This window comes from Sciurus vulgaris (assembly GCF_902686455.1).
Source record: "Sciurus vulgaris genome assembly, chromosome: 3".
Lineage (NCBI taxonomy): Eukaryota > Metazoa > Chordata > Mammalia > Rodentia > Sciuridae > Sciurus > Sciurus vulgaris.
This window is the reverse complement of record NC_136463.1, coordinates 15,000,305-15,025,114: the sequence shown is the minus strand read 5'-3', so window position 1 is coordinate 15,025,114 and position 24,810 is coordinate 15,000,305. Positions and strand designations below refer to the sequence as shown.

At 43.6% G+C, this 24,810-nt stretch overlaps 1 protein-coding gene across 2 annotated transcripts in view; it reads right to left on the bottom strand.

The window, feature by feature from the left end:
* The window catches only part of ERN1 (endoplasmic reticulum to nucleus signaling 1), an 82,794-nt gene that overhangs the window by 20,552 nt on the left and 37,432 nt on the right, over nt 1-24,810 (bottom strand). For both annotated transcript variants that reach the window (XM_079131567.1, XM_079131568.1), the window contains exons 3-11: nt 19,323-19,356; nt 18,095-18,167; nt 14,037-14,109; nt 11,578-11,700; nt 8,045-8,146; nt 6,692-6,953; nt 5,185-5,263; nt 3,994-4,159; nt 718-836 (exon numbers count right to left, since the gene is read on the bottom strand). In XM_079131567.1, the coding sequence (XP_078987693.1) occupies nt 718-836; nt 3,994-4,159; nt 5,185-5,263; nt 6,692-6,953; nt 8,045-8,146; nt 11,578-11,700; nt 14,037-14,109; nt 18,095-18,167; nt 19,323-19,356 (1,031 nt within the window). The remainder of the gene's footprint in view (nt 1-717; nt 837-3,993; nt 4,160-5,184; nt 5,264-6,691; nt 6,954-8,044; nt 8,147-11,577; nt 11,701-14,036; nt 14,110-18,094; nt 18,168-19,322; nt 19,357-24,810) is intronic.

Below are 24,810 nucleotides of genomic sequence, written 5' to 3'. Positions count from 1 at the left end.
GTCAACAGTCCCACACTAAATTCTCAAATTACCCTAGTTTGTGCAGGCCATCTGTCTCAGCTGAGACCCTGACTAACATACCCTGTCTCCACAGCCCACGTCAGCACCTCAGGGCAGCTACTACCTGGATAACCTCCCTGTGCCCGAGGTTCTATTCTCCAGGTGCCCTGAGCCTCACCAGACCAAGCCTCTGCCACTTTAAAACCAAACCAGGCCACTTTCAGTAGTCTGCCCTTGGCGTCACAAAACTTCAAGTCTCCCCTAACCCTCCATCAGACTCGTCTGAGCCTTGGGACGTGCGTGCTTCCCGTTTGCCCCTGAGTGCTCACTTCCTGCCGCTCCTTCCCTGGCAGACTTGGATCCAGTCGGGCCTGCCTCCTTCCAGTGAAAGCCCTGGCATTCCAGACTCTTTCCCACCCCGGCTCTCACCTCTGCTCTTCCCTTCCTTCTAAGGCCTTCCTGCTCCCGCTCATCAGGCCAAACCCAACCCATCCATCCAGTCCAGCTCCCTCCTGCTGCCTTTCTTTACTTTCCTTCACGAATTACTTCCTGCTCCTCCCCTGCAGCTTTGAACAGTTATCTCCTTTGCTATGGATTCTGGTGTGTTCCACTTCCCTCCAGATAGACTGTGAGCTCAAGGAGAGGGCAAAGTCTACTGCCTTGTCCCCCAACACCAGGTAGGGAGGGCCAGCAGTGACCAGTTCACTCCTCACTCACATCCTCAAAGCTCTTTTTCTCCGAATCAGCAGGAATCACATTTTCCCGATGTTTGGGCAGATTGTTGGGAAATCTCTCCAGCATCTTGGTAGATGCAGACAACGGGGTTTCATGGTGTCCTACAAGAGGAAACAAACCTTGATTGAGAACAGTTTCCCAAGCAGTGATGACAATACAAACTCAGGCAACAGTCACCACCTGCTGAGTGCGCCACAAGCAAACCCTCACAGCTACAATGAGAGGCAGCTCCAGGAAAGAGTTCATTGAAACAGAAATGTCTTTACTTGGCAGAATATAGTACTGTGAGTCTCACAATGAGAATAAAGATGAGAGGGTTTGAGATGCTTGTGCTGTGTCTCAAAGTGAGGCCCGGGTCACAGGTGAAGCGTTAGGAAGCCCTGTTCCAGGTCCAAGGAGCTCTCCTTTCTATGCGCTACCCAGTACCATCACTACCCAGCGCTCTCCCGAGCGGGCAGCTGATCAGGTGGAGTTCTAGCCCCACTCTTACCTACGTGGGAGTTCTGCCTGAGGAAGTGGTGAGACACTCATAAGACAGCGAGAGGGAACATCAGCCAGAAGAATGTGGGGTGTCGGGTTCTCTCAATGCCCACACCCTGTTCTCCTCACCACTATTTCATGTCTACCTGGGCATTCAACACACATTTATTGAGCATCTACCTGATGCAAATTACCATAAGAAAAGAGAGAGGTTACTAAAATAAGGACCTGGGATTTCACGTGGTTTGATAATCTGCTTATCTCAAATTAAAGGACTCCATATGCAGCCTAACACGGCCAGGCTGCCTCCTCGGCAGGCTGCTGTCAGCTGTCAGGCTCGTTTCGGTTCTCTCACTTGGATCAGGTCTCTCTCACCTTATGACCTCTCCATTATTCTCCCAAACCTATCAGAAGCTGTGACATGAGTGTGAGATGAAAACCAGCAGGATCTAGTTGTGTTTCTTGAACTGGAAAATCCCTCTCAGTCCTTCGTCCAACCTCAATCTCTTTAGGTCAGTTCTCTACCCACAACCTAACATCATCTTTAAGGGAAACCCACTTTTGCTTCAATTACAAGTTTTTCCTTGTCTACCAAGGAGCACTGAGACGTGCTTTTGCTCAGGGGCAGGGTTTTCCACAGTTTGACTACCCACTTCAGACCCCGGAATGGGACTTGCTGGGAAGCTCAGGAATCTAAACATGGATAACTGTGGGTAACTGAGGTCAATGACAGTGAACTACAGCTAAGAGAAGCAGGTTCCACATGCCACTCTGCGCTGCAGCCTCTTACCTGCCCCTTTCCCCAATGCCCACTCTTAGTGTTCAGAGTCCCACCTGTCTACAGGGCACCCACCAAGAGGGTGCCACAGAAGTCTATGAAGTCTCAGACTCCCCATCCCTCCTGCAGTTCTTGATAGTCTTTGTGATTTTTATTTATCTATCAGCATCAATTAGTTCCAGACTCCAGAGAATAAGCACATGGCCAGTCACTACCCTGGACCTTCTGCATCAGGCCCTCCGGGGGTAGTATGTGCCTCTTTGACAAAGCTTTGGGTGACACTGGGACCACAAGGGTCCACTGTTTAGGGCAACCATAGGCTACACCTCTGGAGCTTATGGGGCCATTCTATCTTTAAAATGAAGGTGAACTTGTGTGTCTTTCACAAAAAACAAATTGAAGGACATAAGTGGACATAAAGAGAGACATCCTATGGCCCTACTCTGCAAGAAGACTGCCAAGTACTCCCTCTGCCTTATTTAAAAATGACTAGCTGTGGAGTTTTTCAGAGGGTATCTCAGAATTGTGAGATCCTAATTTAACTACTTCTTTATAATTTGTTAGGTTTCCTAGTTTTTGTTCTTGGAGAATCTATTTTATAGGGATCTAATTTTACAACCTAGCCATAAAGACCATTCCCCCATGTTTTTTTGGTATCCTCACGCACATTTCCTCAGTGTCACTCTTAATCACTGGCAGGCAGTTTATGTACCCTTAATTGGTATATAAAACTGAACAACCTTCTAAGTTTAATGGCCTCTGCTCAATTAGCTATTTTTTTTCACCATGGGCCCACTTGGGCATGCCTCCCAAATTACTTGGGTTAAAAAAAGAAAAAAAGTAGAATTCTTTCATTGTCTCCTTTGCCTATTATTTGATAAAATCAGTAAGATAAAAATGGATATAAGGAATCAGAAGGAACACAAAACAAAACCTGGGCAACCTGCAAAGGGCACCTGAAGGTTTGCGCACACCTGGTTTCCCCACCACAGGTCCTAGGTTCACGGCTCCATCGAGACCCACTGCCTGGTAGGTCATGCTGCTTCCTAGTCCACGGTCTCCCGATTATCCTCATCCCTGTGCCAGAGCCCCAGCCCTGGCCTCTATTTGCAGGTCCCAAGAGGAAGAGAATAGGGAGAAGAAACCTTGTCAACTTCAAGATATTCTGGCAACCCTACAACATTCTGGGCTGCCCCACTGGGATGCATCCCTACCTTCATCTGGGAGGCAGTGCATTTGGAGTGTGAGCGTGAGTGTGAGTGTGTGTGTGTGTGTGTGTGTGTGTGTGTGTGTGTGTGTGAGAGAGAGAGAGAGAGAGAGAGAGAGAGAGAGAGAGAGAGAGAGAGAAGAGGGAGGAGGAACGAGAAGAACAGATGGGATTCAAGAAAACTCCAGCTTGCTCTAACAGCTTGGGATACTCTCTGGGAACACAGAGCCTCTGTCCACTCCTCCTCTAACCATATAAGCTCTGGCAGGGCCCCCAGTTCAACCTCAGGACACTGATGACAGCAGCAATGAGAAAATAAAGGAACTGAGTGGGGGCTTGGGGCAGCCTCTGCCCTTGCTTGGCTTTCAATCCCCCAGGTCTTAACCCTCATCTCTCCTGGCTCCCTACCTACATGAACTCCAAGCCACCTTCCCACAGAAACAGTCTCAATTTTCTAAGTTATAAAACAGAAATAAGCAGGCATCTTCATTATACAAGGTCACCACGAGGAATAAGAAATAGATACTTTTTTTCAGATAATCACAAAAAGTTTATGTCACTTTGAACCTGAATTCTGGAACATTAGATAAACAATTTCTGAGAACTGACTTGGTAACCTGGCTACACTGTTTAATCTCCTTTAGAGTAAAAATGTTCCAAAGTCTAAATGACCACCTTGAAATAACAGCGCAGCGCCTTCAGCCAGGAGCATTAGAAACCAGCAAGGCCAGCTTTTGCCCACCAGGAGGCAGTACGCCATCAGCTAAGGCTGCCCCTGCAGACCAGCTCTTACCTATTAGGAGCCAGTAATTCCTCAAGTAGTTGAGCTTGTTCTTCCCTTTCAGTCCAGGGTCAAACTTGAGGTCCGTGCTGGGTGTGATCACACATTCCCCTTTGTCCCCAATGGTGACACCATCAGTCTGGGGGCCTTCCAGCAAAGGAAGAGTGCTGCCACGGGGCTGTGGAGACACGGCATGGTGAGCCCAGGAGCCCTTGCAGGAGCGGGTTCCCCAGGTCCTGCAGCACACCCACCTCCCCAGCCACTATCCTGAGCCTTGATGGAACGGCCATGCCTCCTGATGAGTAGTTCCAGTGTGGGGCTCTAGTGCAGGGCACTCAGAGTAAGACACAGGGCCCTAGGACCAGGCGAGGGAAGTTTCTCTCTCAGAACAGGACTGCTGCACCGACACCTTTTCAGTTCTCACACCTGGGTTCTGTGAGCCAGGCAGCGTGTTACAGGGCTCCAAGAAGCAATGATGAGAAGATCTAAGTGGAGAGTGAGTGGTTATCTACTAGTCTCAAGGGATGCAACTCATGGGGGGAATCAACTCCAGTTAGGTGCCCAGTCTGGCTCTGGCTCTGGCACTGTTCCTGCTCACGTGAGCAGTGACCAATTCACTAGGAAGACAAGAGACAACCAAGGAGGTCAGACACTGGAAGGTCAGGATGAGCCGCTGGGAACATAATGCCTCAGACATTCAGAGAAAAGACTGCTCACATGAGGCTGGTGAGGTCCACGGAGGCTTGGGGAGGTCATGAAGAATGGAAGAGATTTGAGTAGGGAAAAGGTAGAAGGAAGGGCATTTGAAATGTGATGTCAGTTCCAATAAAGTCTCAGAAGAAAGATGGACAGGGAACTTATGGGAATCCAGGAGAAGTTGCACTTGGCTACACTACACAACTCCCACAGAAACAGGCTGTGCAAATACTTGGTGGGTCTGGCTTGAGGAGGGCCTGGACACCACCTGGGGAGCTTAGATTTGAACATGAGAGTGACATGAAATAACTAGGCTTCCTGGCTTTAGGAGGCTGCTTCTGTTACATATCTTGCTTTCAAAGTAGAATGTGGTATGAGCAGAAGCTGCTCTTGAGACTTTCAGCTGTCTCACATTCATAACCAGCAGGATGTTCTTACATAACTCAAAGTTGTTCTTTGCTAACAAGGACCAGAAGGCTGCATCTGCAAGCCACGCAGCAGACTCACCACAACGGCAACCCCCTCGTGCACCATCGAGGGAGAGGCATAGAGGCTGGTGGAGTACTTCCCAACATACAGGGTGGGCCTGGGAGAAAAAAGACACAGGTGTTCCAACCATCTTGTGTATGGATCCCACAAAAGGGGGCTTTTGGGAAAGCACTGTAAACCCTAAATACCACCCACAGGAATAGCCTCATTAGCCCTGGGCATGGAGGAAAAAGTAGGCGTGTGAGGCACGGGTGCTGCCAAGGAACAGGACCGCAGAACTTCAGATTCCAGCTTTGCTTGCCACCTTCCAAAATACAGATAAGCTGCTGAATGGTAAGCCTCAGTTTCCTCATCTGCAAAATGCCAGGGCTGGCCTACACATTGCTCAGTGTAAAGGACTATATCTGATGACCTTCAGTTTGGCACCCACTGTGTAAGACCCTTGGATGATCCTGATCAGCACATTTTCATACCACTACCCCCAGTGCTATCACTATGCTGTCTTGGGCTTTCCAAGGATTCTAGAGGCTCGGCTGAGGCCTGGAGGAACAGTAGACTGCTCTCCTCCAGATGCACAGAGCAGAGGGATGTACAAACAATTCCAAACCAGGTGAGACTTCCAGTCCCCCAGGTGGGCAGTCTGCCTGTCTGGGGCATGGTGGAGGGGGTGGGGCCCATGGTCAATGGCAGTAACAGTGTGACAACAGTGGGAGTTGCAACTCCAGATGCTTCTGGCTACTAATGTCAAAGCTCTTGTGGAGTCAGTATCTACTAAATCACCCACACCTCTTTCAACAAATACCTTCCATGTGAGCACCATCTTACAGTTTAGATAACACGTTTTCTTTGATATTTCCCACAACTCTGTAAAGCAGGAAACTGAGACCAGGCACAGTTAAGTGACCTAGTGACAGTTTATTAGCTGGTGGGGATGGAGAATACAGCCTACTGAGTCTTTGACATACCATTCCACTTTTTTTCCTTCTGCTTTTTAAAATGAATATAACATAATAAAAATTTAGAAAAACATAAAGTTAAAAAATAAATTTCTAGCCAAGCGCAGTGGTACACACCTATGATACTAGCAACTCAGGTGGTTTCAGCAGGAGGACTGTAAGTTCAAAGCCAGCCTCAGCAACTTAGTGAGGCCCTGTCTCAAAATAAAAAATAAAAAGGGCTGGGGATGTGGCTCAGTGGTCAAGTGCTTCTGGGTTCAATACCTGGTACTAAAAATAAATAAATACATAATTTCTTCTATTTCCATAAGAGACATACTTGAATTTCACTACAGTTATAACAGAAGTTTCCTTCCCATCCTCACCCAAAATTCTGACTTAATATTCAAGGACTCCGATGCATCCAGGGGTTACCCCTGGTTTTTATATTCTGGGGTTTCTGACTGAGACAGTCTTGGCTCATGATGCTCCTCAGGGCCTCAGAGACATCGCCCTGCCTCCTCCAATGTAGGGTACACTAAACGCCAGTGTCACAGCTGCCACCCCCAGCCCTGAGTTCCCTGACTCACGTCAGTTTGCTCTTGGCCTCCGTCTCTTTGGGGAACGGGTACTTCCACTTGGTGATGCGACCCACCTCCCCAGACATGAAGGTCAGGTAGCGCAGAGTCTCCACAGCGACATTGATGTGCATCACCTTCCTCAGACCCTCCCGCTGCCAGATGTAGAAGGCCACCACTGGGGAGGCATAGTTTTGAATCCACAGGACGTCCCCAGATTCACTATCCACAGTCACCACCAGTCCATCACCATTGGACACAAAGTGGGACATCTCTGTAAAGATCAAACAACAAAAGTAAACTCAGTCTCACTCTATCCCACAACCACATCCTCTACTCTCCTGGCAAGCTACAGTCACTCAGAGGAAATGAGACTTCTGAAATATTCTGATATTCTCAGAACAATTTCATGGTTTCCAATGAACTAGTTCAGGATCCCTGATATCAAGACACTGAGGGCTGCCTGGAGTATAAACATAAGATAGGACCATTCTCCCAAAGGCATTTTCTTCAGGGATGTTCTTTGCCATTCTATTTAATAAGTGAGAGTAAATACTGAGCAGAAAGGAGACATTGGAGCTACCCTGTTAATCTGGCCTTTTATAGCATTATTTAAAACCCATGGATCAAGCTGAAAATCAGACTAGGAGCACCTAACTCACAACGGAGCACTCAGAGAGAGACGAAAATATTTTAGGTCCTAAACCAGAAAAGGCAGAGACAGAATTTTGGATACTAAGGTTAAGATGATCAGATTGGTTTTCAGTTATCATCTGAGTTGGAGGAGTATTGACTACAGAAATAACTAGGGGATGAACCACACTTAGAGGAGCCTTCTTGATGAGGCTGTTAATGTCACATACTAAGTCCCCAGTCCCCTGTAGTGGGTATGGAAACTGGGGGGTGCTTTACCACTGAGCTATAATCCCAGACCTTTTTATTTTTTAATTTGAGACATGGTCTCACTAAACTGCTAAGGCTGGCCTCAAACTTGGCCTCAAAGGTTAATGCTCCTGCCTTAACCTTTAAAGAGCTGGGATTACAGGGATGTGCCTGGCTTATGTGCTGATTTTTAATTATTCTGTCCAGGGGTTTGTAAATTTCTTCTGTGGCACACAGGGACTCAACAAGGTATGCCTTCCTTCCTTTCTGTCTAAACTCACTACCATTTTTCTTTGGCTCCCCTCAGACTTCTCACCCAGGCCCCGGCCACACTGACTGTAGGAAGTATTTACTAGGAGCCCACAGCAAACCCAGAACCCGGTGATGAAGGGTGTCTTAACGAAAACCCACTTTCTGGTGAGGTCATTTCCCATAGAGGGAATGTGCCAGCTCAACCTCATGCAGCCCACCAGGAGCACTTACTGTAGTCCATGTCGTCCTCGGGCAGTGAGGCTGCATAGTCAAAGTAGGTGGCGTTCCAGCGGAGCTCGCGGGTTTTGGTGTCATACATGGTGATGGTGTATTCTGAAGAACACAGACCAGTCCATCACCACAAAGGGATCTGGCACCTACTGAAGTGTTGACTGTATCTAGTTACAACAAACAAATCCTCCCTAAATTACATGTTAAAAAGTCCAGGCTACCCATGTGGAAGAAAAGCCACGTGAATGAGAACTACAGTCCCAGAAACACAAGTGAACCAACAGCAAGTGCAGGAGAGATAAGTCACCCTTGCTGTGCCCTGTAACTCACAGCTCACAGAATCATAAGCCATAACAGGTGTGTTTATCCACCAACCTTTGGGGTGATTTATTACACAGTAACATTCAGACGACATTAGAAAGCAGTACCTAGAAGTGGGATGATGCCGTAACAAAAACCTAAAGCATGCAGCATTGACTTGGGACCAGGTGGAGACCGGAGGCTAACAAGAGGACTGAGAGTGGAGACTTGAAAAAGCAGTGAAGAAACCACTTCTAGAACCTGAAAAGGGGAGACCCAGCTCATGAACTTCTGGAGATGTGACACAATTACTAAGACTACTGTTTACAGTAACTTGGAATGAACTCAGGGATCTGGCTGAGATTTCTAGGCAAAAGGCAAAAAATGCTGAAATGTTTCTCTTAGACATGTGTGCTATACTGCAAGACGATGAGCTAAAGAAATCATTCAGCTTTCAAGTAGAATACAGAGAAAACAGAGGGTCCAGGACTGATCCTCCAGTTAGAAAAGACTCTCAATGTAAAAAAAATGGCCTGAAGACAAAGATCAAATCCAGAGCACTAGCAATAAAAAAAAAAAAAAAAAGGGGGCCTCAGGTCAGGGTCAAAATCAAACCCAGGGTGAGTCTATTAAGACCCTTCTTGAAACTTCAGAAAGTAATATCTCACAGACCCTCTGTTAAGTAAAAAGGGGTCTAGGAACCATAAGAGTGTTGTTCCATAGCACTCTCACATTTCAAAGTAGAGATTCACAGCACAGCTTTTATCTAATGGTAGAGACTATAACTTGACACATGAGAAACCTACAAAGTTTTTAAAGGAATAGTATCATCATGGACTATAATAATCAGAGATAATTAAAATGGAAGAAAATCTCTGGACCCCCTACTTTCAATGAACAAAGAACAGATGGAGAAAGTTACAAAAATATCCATTTCTTTTGGAAAGAGGGATATCTTAAAGGACACAACCAAGAGCAACTGAGAACAATATATTAATACACCATCCTGGAGGGCAGAACTAGGCCCTAGTCAAGGAAAAATAGTTCCCTGCTCCCCAGAGTAGGGGAACCTGAACATATGCACCTGGTTGGATTTCAGAATTACTGAGAACCAGTATCTGCTATGTGCATAGCTTTCCTTCCATTTTTGAACAGGAATAATGACAACAGGTATCCTATCTCACCATCATATGTTGGGTTGGGGGAAGGGGTAGGTGGGAGAGAAAGAGAACGATTCTCTTTTCTTCACCTAATCAGAGAAGCCTCCTAGCTTGACGTAGAACCCAAGAATGCTGGATCTTGAAAGTAATGCTGTGACTGGATTTTGGGAATCTTGGGAAGGGTGAGTAGATTCTGTAAGTAGAAAGGATGTAAACTACTGTAGTCTGAGGGAGGACTGCAGTGCAATGTCTGAAGATCACCACCAACAATTCTTCCCAGAAGTATGCAAGTCACTCTTTCCACTAAGAGGCTGAATCTATTTCTCCATCTTGGCTCTGGGCTGGCCTTATGACTTCCTTTCACCAATGGAATGCAGTGGAAGTAAGGTTTGGGGATTTCTGAGCTTAGACCTCATAAGGCATTCCAACACCCATGTTTATCAACTGGGAATTGAGCTGCATGTCAAGAAGTCCAGGCTATTTGTGTGGAGAAAAGTCACATGAAGGTGGACCAGAAATGAGTGAGCTGGGCATGTAGAATAGAGATGACTTATCTTTACCCAGCCCCTCCTGTGTCTCTTACCTAGAGGGTCAGGAATAAAATGGCACTGAGATAGGTGGTTTGCTATGAAGCAACAGATAATGGAAACAATAGCTTTACACAGCAATGCATGTGCATGCCACCTAATGCCAGAGGCACAAATCCCTTAAATGCCCCAGTTCTACTAGGAACCACATGATTTTTATACCTGGGTAAAGCTGGGATCACTGTAAGATTATACCTGATGGAAAAGGTAAGCCAAAAAGTCCCAAGCAGTCACAACAGTTCAAAGTTAGAACACCTGATTTTTATTGGTGGGGTGTGCAAGACAACAGCCCAAGACCTTCCTCCCAGTAACAGGTGAGGCCTGTCAGATACTACAGGGCCCAAGATCAGTTTCACTGATCAATACACTGTTTTCTGTAGCATCTAAAGGAAGGTTCTGTCTCTTTCTTCAAAGCTTAGGCTGCCTGAATGTTTAGACCTAAGTTTAGAGCTCAACTATAAGTGAATTCATCCCAGGTTTAAATTTTTTTTTTTTTTATGTAAGGACCTGCTTTATCTATTTTTTAAAAAATATTATTGACATACAATAATTGTGCATCTTATGAGATTGTAGGTCTTTGGTATATTTTTTTCCTTCTAGATGTTTTCTTGATTCTTCTTTTAACTTTCGTGCAAAATTTTCCTGGAGACCCTGACATATGTGAGGTATGGCACATATGAAAATGAGTAAGACAGGGCTCACCCATTCACTTGTTTCAATATCTGAGCACCTTCTGTGCATCAGGTAATACATCCAGTGTGGAGATAGAGCCAAAATAAAGTCTTACCTAGGAGAACTGATATTCTAGTGAGAGAAGCAGAAAACAAGCACATAAAATTCATAAATATATAGTGACAAGCATTAAGAAGGTGGCTGAAATAAAAGGAAACAAAATGGTGCGAAGTGGGTGCTATTCATGACTGTAAAGGGACAATGACGGGGGTGTGATGCCTGCTATGACAGGCCTGTCAATGGCTACATGTGTCCCCAGAATGTGAGAGCTGAGGTGAGTGTCTCTAGGCTGGGTGGGAGCTTTGAGGCAGGGGAAGAGACTCCACAGAGAAGGGAACTTTTGAGTAATTGTGGAAGAAGAGACATCTTCCTTGTCTACCACATAGGCAAAACTAGGCATGTTCTGGCAAATGGGAAACCCCATTCTGAGTCCTTAGGAACAGCACTGCTATTCTGAGAACTGCAGGTAGTTCACCCCAAATGGAAAATGTTATAATGAGGGAAATGCAGCAGGGAGGGCTGGGAAGTGGCAGCTGTACCAGAGGGGCTCTGTGGGTCCTGCTGCAACTTAGACTGCATCTTTTAGGCAACGGGGCCATTGCAGGGTCTTAGAAAGGGATGCTTAGGCTGTTTGGAAAAGGCAGTCCTGCTCACCTTCTGGAGAACAAGGGCAGGAGCAAGGGCAGGTAGCAGAGTTTTATTAGATTCTTTCTAGAAACAGGCAGGTTGTACAAGATGGAGGTTTCTTTCTTACCTGTCCGTCCAAGATACAGAAGAGAGGTTGATGGGCAGAGACTATCAGCAAAGGCTGATGACAAAGTCTGCTGCTTCTCACCAGTCAAGAGGTCAATGACATACCAAATGTCTTGCTTTTTACCTGAAAGGTCACAGGACACTCTGTCATTTCACTTATTCTCCACAGAAAAAAAATTATCACTGTCAAAGTAGTTGTTCTAGATATTCTACTCTATTCTGAGAAACAGGACTAAATTCTTACAATGTTGAAGACATTTCTATGATGTTCTGAAGGTGACAAAGTAAATGAGAATGTGGAGATAACTTCTTGGGCCACTGGGTCTTACAATAATTTAACAACCTGATCATAGGTATAAAAATTTCTCCAAACCCAATAACCAAGTTATAGTAAAAAAAAATTCTGGGGCCGGGGATATAGCCCAGTTGGTAGAGTGCTTACCTGGCATGCATAAGGCCCTGGGTTCAATCCCCAGCACCACAAAAAAAAAAAAAAAAAAAAAAAAAAAAAATTCTGGGCTGTGGCTCAGTGGTAGAGCACTTGCCTAGCATTAGTGAGGCACTGGGTTCAATCCTCAGCACCACATAAAAATAAAATAAAGGTATTATGTCCACCTACAACTAAAACAAACAAAAAAAGTTCTAACTTTCAAGTTAGATTTTATTGCTTTGATTAGTGGCCTTAAATATGAAAACTCTGGCCTGTAAAAGCAATCTTTTTCCCATGGACTAGGAGCTAAATACTAAAGAGATGTACTCAGGGGTTCATCTCCCTGATAACCGTAATTTCTATTTCTCAACATCCCTACTAATTAGCCCACATGTGAAGAGGATCTATAGTTACTCTTTCTAACTATAATTAGCTAGTACCTGTGACTGGTCAGTGGTGCTGGTTGTAAACTGACGCTAATGAGGACAAAGTTATCTCAGGCTCCACCCCTGGTCAGTAAGTTATTCCCAGGCCACAGTTCATATCCCTCACCTTGGTCAGCTAATTAAAAGACATGAACAGGTGAACAACACAGCCAAACAGCATATGTTTGTTAGGGAAACCCACAGCGTATGTATTCACACCAGGGCATCCTCGGGTCTAAAGGTCAACATATTTATAGAAGCTATGACCTCTGGGCACTCGAATCTTCCTAACATATTAGAAAAGTATTCTACATCCAAGGACTTTTGGAAGCAGAACATGAGATCCTAGGAAGGTTATAGGGCACTGAATTTGCTACAGCTACACTTAGTTCTAACATGTAGCATACATGCTGATTCCACATGTATATATACAACTTGACCATGGAGTGTAAACTCTCTATTCTCAGTTAAGATGTTAATATGAAAAAGTCTGAAGGTAGAATGAGAATGTCACCAAGCAGCTGTGACCATGAATCCTTTCCATATGGCATGCCATATATCTGGTTACTTTAAGGATCACTGCAGTCTGCATAACCCAGCTACTATTTTAATGGGCAGATTGGGGAACTACCGTGCTCTTAAATATGCTTAATAAACTCACTTAAGATGATACCACATAAAGATGATGTAAACACAATGTCCTAAGTAGACCACAAATGACAAATTGCTGGGAAAAGCTAGAAGACCAGATGGGAAACAGTGACATAGATGGTCAGAAAATGGTTGGATGGGCCTGGTATGTCCAGAAGAAAATCCTGGTTAGTCATTTCCTCTGAATCTATAGGCTGGGGATTCCTCATTTCAAAGCGGTGGAAGGAAGCAAGAGCCCCAGTTTCCCTAGCAAAAACCTAAAAGCTGGCCTGCATTTGAGACCCAGAAAATCACATAAAGCTCCTGAGGCAGGAACAGGCAATAAGCACTTTCAGTTCCTCAAAAAGAAAGCTGCTATATAAACACAGGCTATTATTACTACTATGATTTCAAGATAAATACAGCTCTCCTTTGTGTTACAAATGCATTTGTATTGACATTTTGGCAGCAAAATGGTACAGAAAAGCAGGTGAGCTGATGCTTTAAAAGCTGTGACCCCAGAGGTATAAAGGCAGCTTATCTAGGCAAGCTGTTAAGTGCTGTTTCTACCAAATATTCTGATAGCAGGAAATACTAACAAAGCCCTATAATTAATAGGCAGGGTCTCGCTTTCCTTCCTTGGCTCAGACTATTGTATTCACTTTAAATTTCACACAATTGCAGCTGGGTGTGTTGCAATCTTGAAATCACAGGAGTAGGCCAGACCAGCAACTAAAAGCTTGTTAAATGAGTAACCATATTTATGGTGTCAATTTTTCTCCCAGGTGAGGGAACCCTTTCTTAACTGCTCAGCTGATCCTGGCACTTATAGTACAACCAAAGCAAGAAAGGCCTCTCCCAGAAGGACTGGCAAGGGGGTGACAGCAGCCCTCTCTCTCAATTGCCATTTATCCAGATTCCAGGACTCACTGTCAAAGAGATCCAAGTTTCACTGTTGAGAACAGGAATTCTTACCCATGTAGAGGATTCCATCTGAACTTCGGCATGGGGATGCCTGTACCAACTCTGGGATGGTAAAGGGAAGTTTCTTTAAAAAAAAATATTAAAAAGGAAAAAATAAGTTAACCAAGTCTTGTGCAATTATTACAACTTTACTGGGCAGTCTGTTTCTGTTACCCAGTTCTGCTAAAGAAAAGAGCATTTAGCAGGTGGGAGTTTTCCTAACAGGAACCCAAGAAGAGGGGGGTACCCTGTGTTTCCACCCACTTCTGAAAGGGCTTGGGCTTCTGAGCTCTGTAAACACTAACTCCTTTACTTGACACAGGATGCCAGATCTTCTGTCCAGGGCACTTACTGGGTGTGACATAAGCCTTTTCTGACAAGACAACATAAATATGGAGAGTTACACTAACTGCTCTAAGAGTGATAGAAAGGATTCCATCTTGGAACAGTGACCCAGAGCTGGCTAGACTAGGTAGAAGGATGATGGCTTTTAGAGGTGGGAGAAAGTCATGATATTAATGCTGAAGAGAAACAACCTTGCAACCAAGCTTCGAGCTTGGAGAGAATGAGAAAGGCATCATTACGTGGGCAACAGAAAAGCTGGAGGTGGAAAAAGAAATTTTGGTGTTTCCTTCAATAAATCATTCTCTATTGAAAAACAAGAAAAATGAGCTTCTTGGTTAAAAAAGGAAGTTATGGTAGGTGCCAGGAAAAGAAACTAAAAGGAATACAAATGTTTCAACGTGTTTCATCATAAAACGGACTCTTCTGCATCTACAGCTGACATCTGACAAGTCCTTCTGGTCCATGCTCGTTTCAGTGTGCTTTATTTTTGGAACACTCTGTGTTTCTGAAACTGTTCTACAGACACCCGCTGTTATAGAAATGCCAGGCTACAGTGCTGCCACCTTTTTCTCCAAGAAAGAGAAGATTTCTCTGTAGCATTAATAAACAGAACTGCAAATCTAATCAGTAATTTGGATTTTCCTATATTCCAACATTCAAACTAAGCCTCAGAAAAGGCAAAATACCACTATGCGGTAGTAATGCCTGTGTTTGCCAGATGTTTCTGATAATTGGAAAGTGGCTTGCCAGTGCTCCAGTTTGGAGTCCTGGGCCCTGAGCTGCCACAGTCCTCCTGCTTCAAGTCTCAACCTGGGAAACCTACGGTCTCTGGAGTTGCTAAGCCACAGCACACAGGAAGGTGCACCAGGTGGTGTTAAGGGCATCTTCTTCAATCAGACCTCTTTACATCCCAACCCCAGTCCTCAAAGTTTCGGACATATTTCTTAACTTCTCAGGACTCAGGTTCCACATCTCTAAAATGGGGGATAATCCCTATGGGCTGCTGAGAGGTTCAACATCTTCTGACAAACAAGTTGCTTAAGAAATGCTATGGGGCACAGTAGCACACACATGTAATCCCAGTGGCTTGGGAGGCTGAGGCAGGAGGATCTCAAATTCAAAGCCAGTCTCAGCAACTTAGTGAGGCCCTGTCTCTAGATATGAAAAAGGGCTGGGAATGTGGCTCAGTAGTTAAGCACCCCTTGGTTCAATCCCCGGTACCACACACACACACACACACACACACACACACACACACACACACACAAAGAAATGGAGGCTATAATAATATGGAGAAAAATGTGGAAAGTCAGTTATGCACAGCTTTCTACTGGCTTGCCCCTTGCTCATCTGCTTCAGTTCCAGGTATTCAAAAACTTTTTAGATTTTATATTTTTTTGGTGGTACTAGGGACAGGACCCAGAGGCACTTTTACCACTAAGGTACATCCCAAGATCTTTTTATTTTATTTTTTTACATTTTGAGACAGGTCAGGTCTCACTAAGTTCTGAGAGCATCCTCAAATTTGCAATACTCCTGTCTCAACCTCTGAATCACTGGAATTACAGATGTGTGCCAACATGCCTGGCTCAAAAACTAATTTTAAACACCCCAATTAGTGTCCATAATCCACTTACAGTTTAGACCAGTGGTTCTCAGCCTTGGCTGTATGCTAGAATCTCACAAACTTAAAATCTCTTAAACTTTCTATGAAGCATATGATATACAAACAGAAAAATACAATCACACACTCAGTAATTTTTACAAAGTAAATGTTCTCATGTCACCAGCACCTTAAACAACATTTCTAGCACTCCTGAAGATCCCTCTTGTGCCCTTTCTTAGCCATTAACTCTTAGGGTAACTATTGTCCTCACTTCAAAACAACCGAGTAGGTTTTCCTGGTTTTGAACTTTATATAAATAAATCATTTGATGTGTAGCTTTTTGGTGATGTTTTTGTTCCACATTACGTTTGTGAGATAGATCCATATTGCGAAGAGTCACAGACTGTTAGTTCTGTTACAGAGTTCCCTGTACTTATTTATTGAACATTTATTTTGTACTTTTGACTATCCAAGATTCCTGGTGTAACAACTGTGCAAACATTCTCCCTTTAACTCTGTTTTAACCCCTCCCTGTGATACTGGGGATCAAACCCAGGGGCACTTTACCCCTTTTTATTGATTGATTGATTGATTGATTGATTGTGTGGTGAGACAGGATCTTGTTAAGGTGCTGAGGCTGGCCTTGAACAAACTCTTTCTGCAGCAGCCTCCTGGGTCCCAGGGATTACAGGTATGTGCTACCACCTCCGGGTTCCCATGATTTATTTGTCCATTCAACTGTTGATGTTATTTGGCTAGTTTCTCCTTTTTGTTTATTATAAATAGTGTTGCATTACATTTGGGTGCATGTCTTTTTGTGGTATATATACATGCATTTCTGTTGAGTTTATATTCGGGGAAGGTTAGAGGGTTGTAGGGACTCTATGCTGCTAGTTTTCCAAACCAGTTGTGCCCTCTTGTATCTCCACCAGCAGTTCTGGTTGCTCTACATTCCACCAACACATTCCCCCCACCCCCTTTTTTTCAAATGTTCCATTTAATCATGCTGGAGAGCAGTTGTATGCATACTGAGTAGTAACTCAGTACTGTGACTTTAATTTGAATTTCTCTAAAGACTAATAAAATTTAGTGCCCTTTCATATATTTATTCATCATTTAAATGTCCTCTTATATTTTTCTGTTGGATCATCTGTCTTTTTCATCCATAGGAGCTCCTTAGATATTGTGAGTATGAATCCTTCACCAGTTAAGTGGAATGTAAATACTTTGTTGTTTCCTCTCTTCAGGATAAAAAGTTCTTAATCAATGTATCATTTTTTTTTTTTTTTTTGCCTAAATTTGTGGTTAATTTTTTTTATATCTTATTCAAAACACTGTCTACTCTAAGGTCATGAAGATGTTCCACTACTCTTTCCTTAAAGCTTTATTTTTGCATTTTGCATTTAGATGTGCAATCTGTCTGGAACTGATTTTCATATGGACAGTCGGGGGTAGGAGTCAAGCTATTTTTTTCTTTATGGATGTACCAGTTGACTTAGACCATTTACTTATCCTTCTCCACCATACTGTGGTGCCACCTTTGTCTTAAAACAGGTGACCATGTACGTGGGTCTGTTTCTAAATTCTGTTATTGGGAAGTTTAAAAAAAAAAAAATCCTGATGACTTAGATCAGTGAAACTGGGAATTTCTGGGACTGAGACCTAGCTCAGCCATCTTCCAGAGCTTCCCCAGGTTACTACGATATACAGCAAAGGGTGACAAATGGCGATCTAGATTCTCAAATGGAGATGGGGTGAATACTACAAGCCTCCCTGAAGGATGGGATGGGGTTCAGACAGTGTTTCAAACTACAAGCTCCCAAGCTGAAGGTCTCTGGTTGTAGCCAATCTTGTCACTGCAGGGAGCCCTCTATTCTTCCGGTGTGTGGGTAGGGCAACCAGTATCTGCTGGTCTGGGTCTGTTTCTGAACTCTGGATGCATGTTTAAAAACTCGTTTAGGAAGCTGTGAAAATATACTGATGCCCAGGCCCCACTCCAGACTGCCTGAATCCAAATCCCCAGGAGTCTGTTTAAAACTCCCAGGCCTTGGTATACAGACACAGTTAAGAACGTAGTTAAGAACCCCCCAGCGTACACAAAGAAACTAAATATCCTCACCGTTAGGCCTTCATTATTCTTGCCCCCAAGTGTATACAGGCTGCCATCATTGGGATCTGGGAGGAAGGCAGGCCTAGAGATTAAATAAAAAGTATTAGTGAAAATGTGTAGCCCAGGGCACAAGACAGGTATCAAAGCCATGTGAAGTCACCAGTGCAGCAGTAGTGCCATGTGAGGTGTGTGAGTAGAAGACAATTCCACTTATTGCTCTCTCATGTCAGCCACAAAAAAATAAAATACCACTATGGTATGAGTGGAGAGAAACAACTTACAAAGGAAAAATCCTAAGAAACCATAGAAGAGTAAGTATTCATTTGGTCAAAGCACTCTGAATGAGGGAGTGAAAGGACCCAGCATGCTTACTTTCCATCTCCTCAGTTGTGCACAGAATGTCAACAATTAATATTTAATAGTATGTCATGGTATATAAACAAGTAGCATAGATCTAACTTTAGTTTTGAACAAATGTTTATTTTTCAAATGGAGGCAATAAAGGCAGACTTGGAAAGCCTGACGTCAGAGAGCTTGCTAGGGAGATGGACTGAGGTCTGTCAGCAGCTTCCCACTAAGCCAATAGGAGGTGGTCCTCTGTACAGTTAATTTGCTAGAGACTGAGCTATGAGAGTCACCCAGGAACCCTTGGCTGAGTCTCTGTGCACTTAGGACACACTATCATCTGAGGCTCTTACAGGGGATAACTGGATTTCCCTGTAACATATACTCTGGCAGTAGGTCATAGTCCTTTCCCCTGTATGACTTTGAAGAAGGAGAGATCCAAACATTCCTTTTTATTGCAGGACTGGGGATTGACCCCAGTGGTATTCTACCACTGAACTATACCCCCAGCCCTTTTTATATTTTATTTTATTTTGCAAAATTGTCCAGGCTGGCTTCGAACTTGCAGCCCTCCTGCCTCAGCTTTCTGAGTAGTTGGAATTACAGGAGTGTACCACCACACCCGGCAGGAGATACAGACTTTGGAAGTTTAAGTTCAGAACTCAAGTTTCATCTCAAATAAACCCTTTTAATATCATTACCCTCGTCTCCCCAAGGATCACAGCACCCTCTCCCCATCATAGCATCTATAGCATTCTGTATACCTTGCTAATTCTTGTTTATACCTTAAACTTGTGCATGTATATGCTCCCAGTAATTAGCCCCATAAATGCTGATTGAATGAATAAGACAATGAATGAAAGGGAAGTATTGAGCAAATCAGAAAACTTACTCTTCAACATGTGTCGGAACCTGCAGGACTGGGTCTGTGCAAAAGAACAACAAAGGCATCATCAGACAGACTGGAAAATGTCAAGAATCCCAGAGGTTTCCCAGGACCAAGTGACCAGTTGCACTGACAGCGGAGGCTGACCTACATGACCTACATATACGTTGACCTACATGTACGTGAGGGTACTTTAGAAATCATACACGCAAAGACACAAATGTAAGTTCTTATGATGGTCACTGAGACTGGACTGAGAACTGAGACCAAAATGGAACTGTTGTCAAGAAACCTGCATATAACTTGGCGGGCAGACACAGAAGAAAGAACTAGTTATTATCCTCAGCAGGCAGAGTGACAGCACCACTAGGTGAGAACTTCTAAAATCCAAATTATTACCTTGTCAGAAACCTGGAATAGTACTAGAAATTTCCACTAGGAAATGCCGAACTGTGGCTAAAGGACTGATTTTGACCGGATGGTAAATGTACACAATTCTCTGGAGCAGCCTATGGATCCTAGAGCCTTCAAGTATTGATTCCTTTTGGTCCATTAACTAACTGCAGTTCCTTAAAGCCCAATTTAAAAAACATAAAAGATAGTGTTTTTGAACAAAGGTGCTCACAATAATATTACAAATGACCTCACTATTCAATAATATATTTAAATTTTGGAATGTCCTATTTGTAGGAAATTAAGGCTTCTAAAGTGGCTAATAAAAGTTTTAAAACTTGTTCAAATCTTTATGCAATTGTGATACTGCATGTAGAGTAGTAATGTAAGTATGGGGAAAACTTTTAATGCCCACAGAAAAAACTGGATGGAAAGACCAAAATACTAATTGGAAGTTATCTCTGTAAAAGTATAAGCCACCCCCAACCTTTTCTATATTTCTCAAATTTTCTACAAAAGCAGGTATTAATTTTTAAGTTGGGAAAACTTTTTCTTTCCTCTCTCTCTAAATCAATTTCATATTTACAACAGTTAAAAATGGGAATGTCTCCCTAGATTCTCTTGGGCACACATTAAGAGGCGGTTCCTGGTTGGCTGGGGTAGATGGTGGCGGAGGTGAAAGGGCATGAGCAGTAGCACTGTGCTGGAACACATCTGAAATCCTCAGGCAAGAGACCAGAGGAGTTATTGCCAACATTCAAAACCCATGGCTACAGCCGTGCTGTACACAACTTCAGAGAACATTCTAATAGGATTTTGTATGCAGAATCCCAGACCCAGGAGGCTCTGCTTTATGGTGTCAGAGAGCTGTCTAATCCCCCTTGCCAATTGGGATTCTTGATGAAGGAAGCTTTATCAAGCTTTATCACATGTTGACTTTGCTTTGAAAGACCAGCTCCTACACAGAGACATACGGTGCTTACTACGACAGAAGTACACACACCAGATGTGGTCTGTGGGCAGCAAACAAACAATTCACTAAACCAAAAACACTTTAGGAAACAGGATGAACTTTCAGTCAGTAAGCATATGTTTGTCTTTCCCATTAATCACCTCTTGGTACACTCTCACAAACAGACTGATGCAAGAGACAGGAAATAAAGGCGAACGTCACTCACACAACTGACATAAACTAGTCAAGGTGCAATTAGGACTCTGGTTCTCCAACATGGCCCTGAAGTCTTGGGAGCCAGGAAAAGCATGACTGTCATATTCCAAAGAAAGCTGGCAGTAAAAAAGGCATCTTTTTTGTTCATTTCAGTCACTTAACACTATCACAGATAAACACAAATAAAAAGGGCACTGTCAACATCTAGCAATTCACCAGAGACAAAACTTTGAGAGCAACATGACTGGTACTTGCTCATAAGCTGATCTTTGTGTACAATGTTTGCTCAGTCTTATGAACTTGTCTTTAGATGCAGATTTTCCAGGTTTTCTCTAGCCTATCCATGGGTCACCTGACCCTGAGACCTCAGGCCCCAAGATGTGCCCTGTACCATAAGATATAGGACACCAGTGGAAACAAGGAAGGATTCCCAGGACAACCACATTGGCATGTGAGACCCAGGCTTGTTTCCTGGTCTCAGGAGGAGATAAATTCCAGAAGGAGGATCTTAAGGTCACTTAGCATTCCCCATCTACTCAGTGAAAATGGGTACCTAGATAGGCTTTTGTAAATGTGTGAATCAGATAAAAACCCAACAACTAAGATGGCTCTGACAGGGGCAAGCAAGCTGCAGTGTGGCTGTAGAGGTATAACAAGGACCTCGTTGATAGAAAATTGTCTTCTTAAAGAATCATTTGGATCCAAAATTTTCCTGAAAATATTACAGAAAATAAATGTGTGTGGGAACAGATACAAAGTGGGGGACTGGTGGTTACTGTTAAAATGGAAAATGAGAACACAGACTAGTCATTTTTACTATTCTCTGTTCATATGCTGGGAATTTTTCCATCTAAAAAAGGTTAAAGATACTTTGGGAAGTCAGCAAAATTAAAACAAAATGCATCATCTGAAAGTGTACAATCAAAGATCAGCAGGAAAATATGGTGGTTTTGATCTAATAATGAGAACTGGTATCAGGCAAGATTCTTGCTTTAAGAAGTTTTTAACCATGGGAAAAGACACACTGAGCAAACTGTAAGGCTGTAAACAAACACTACTGCAAAATAAGCCACTTATCTATACTGAGCCTGATAAGGATAAAAGCCAACCTCACCACGTTGTTTTACTTTCAGGAAAAAGAAGCGGGGAGGGGTTTCCTTCATAAGTGTGAAAACCAGCGTTATTCAAAGTAAGATGAGGTTACTGGGTAAAGATGGGGGAAAATAGTTGCAATTAAAGTTTGGTCTCCCAGGATCAATTCAGGAGGAGAGCAACCGGCTCACTGCTGCCCTGGGAGGAACAGCCACTGGACTCGACTCCATGTCCCTAGTGTCCAGCTGGGGCCTGAAATGCCACAGCCTTTCCACTCACAGAAACCAAGGTTCTAGCTGCTACTATATCCTGCTAATCTAATCGCCCTTGCTAGTTTAAGAAGTGAGTTTTTGTTCCTGCTCCCTGCTTCAAATCTGGAAGGGCATTTCCATGATCTCCCCCTGACTCTCTTTTCTCTCTCAGGAAATATATCCACTTCTCTAACCCTAACCACCCTGAGAAGTTAGGGTTAGAGAACCACCATGAGCTCTTCCTGCTAGATCAATTAACTGGACATTTCACAATTTCCTACCAGCACCTCAACCTCCACCATCCGGGTTACCCCCTCCAGAATGGCTTCTGCTCTTGATTACCCTATTTAGTTACCAGAACCTAGAAGACAGTCAAGACTCAAATACACTGCTGACACCTATTTCTCCCTAACGCATGCCACTGGTTGTCAAAATCTGTGGTCTATTTCTACAAGGACTGCCATTCTGCTTCCTACTTCCAGTGTCCCTTGTGTCCCAAGTCCTCCCTTTTCTCCTAATCTATCTCTAGGAATCAGACAAATGTAGGCATGGCTCTGCCACTAACCATCTGAGACACTTTGGCAAAGTTGTTTAATTTCTCTTAACCTCAATTTCCTCATCGTAAAGGGGAAAAAAATAGATAACACTGACTTCATGTGGCATCTCTGTGGATTAAATGAGGATTAAATACTTGTTGAAATTTTCAGTCATTGTCTTGACACAGAGAAGAGTGATCCTTTAAAAAACAAATCAGATTATGCTTTCTGGTCATTCAAAATCTTTTGTTAGCTCCTGATCTCAGTCAGCAAAGGCATACGTGAGCCCATAAATCCCACACAATCCCTCCTCTCACCTTCTAAGGACCTCCTATTTCCTCCTCACTCTATTCCAGGCACGTAGGCCTCTTTGCATTCCTTAAATTCTGCTAAGCATGCCCCTGCCTCAGGGCCTTTGCATTTGCTGTTCCTGTCTGCCTAGGTGTTTGACCAAATGTCACTACCTCAGAGAAGTCTTCCACCTCTTATTCCCCTGGGATCTCCTATTCCTCTTCTCTGCTAAATTTTTCTCCATGACACTCACCACCGCTGAAGATCTTTACATTTTGTTACTGACCTGTTTAATGTTCAACTCCACCACTGCAAGCTCCTACAGAGTTGGTTTATCTTCTGTTGTCTGCTATATTCTTAGCATCTGAAATAGTGCCTGGCACACAGAAGGTATTTCATGTACTGTTGACTGGAGAAACTGTTAGTTTCCCTTTTGTTTCCTGTTTAGCCTGCATCCCATCATTGATCCCTTCCAATCATCCAGCAGATATACAATCAACCCTCAACTCAGGATCTATCTCACAATTCCCTTTCCTCCATCCAGGCTCTGAGCACTGTTGAAGAAAATATTGCAATCATTTGTGGAGATACCTAATGCATATATGGCCAGTTGGGTTGCAGGCCAATAGATTTATCAATCTACTTTCTGGTTGGCCTCTGTTCCCATCCCTCTTGGCTGCTATTTCAAACCTTGCCTCCATGCCTCAAGGCCCATTTCTTTCTGTGCCACAGGGGGACTGCATGAGCTCAGTGAGACTTCCTACCTTTTACCTTCTGAGTCTGCCCATTTCACCCTTCCCTTCAAGTCTTTGTAAAGGGACAACGCTTTAACCTTCATGCCCAGATACTTCACATTTTCATCTGCAGCCGCAGGCAGTACCCTGTTTCTGGAATCTCCAGCTCCTCCCTTCTGCTGGCTAACTACCCCTCTGCCTATAAATCCTCTGGTTCTTCCTCTTCTCTGTGCAAGCTCCCCTTCCTCTCCCAAATGCATCCTTTTTAAGCACACAGGTTGAATAATCTTGAAAGCATATTCACCCCTGTAACTACCATCATTGTCAAGATACAGAGTGCTTCCATCACTCCAAACATTTTCTTATACCCCTTTGGTTTCAGTACTCCATCCTCACCCAGACAACCACTGATAGGTTCTTTTTGTTTGTTATAATTCACAAATGGAGATCATATAGTTGGGATTGTGTCTGGCTTCTTTCTCTCAGCAAGATGTTTTTGGAATTCATCCCTGTTGTATATATCACAGTTCGCTCTTTTTTATTGCTGAGTAGTATTTTACTCAAAGAATATGCTACAATTTGTGTATCTATTTACCTGTTGATGGTCACTTGGGTTGTCTACTCTGTTGTTGGTTTTGCTATTGTGAATCAAACTACTATTAACATTTGTGTGCAAGTATTTATTTCAGCCTGTTTCCATTTCTCCTGGGAAAATATCTAAGGAGCAGAATGGCTGAGTCATATTGTTTGCATTTGACTTGATAAGAAACTGCCAAACAGTTGTCCAAATGGTTGTACCATTCACATCTCTCCTTGTCTGAGCATCTGCCTTTCAAATCCACACTCCCCCTGCTGCTAAGAGGGCTTGACAAAGGCAAATCTGCGCATGCCTCTCCCTGAGGTAGAATCCTACAATGACTCCTCTCGCCTACTGAATGCCTTCTATCTTGGTGGCTCAAGTCAGAGGTTCCCAAACTCTCTGGTTTACAGCACCTTTCGTGTCTCTCTACATTTTTTTCCCAGTGCCCA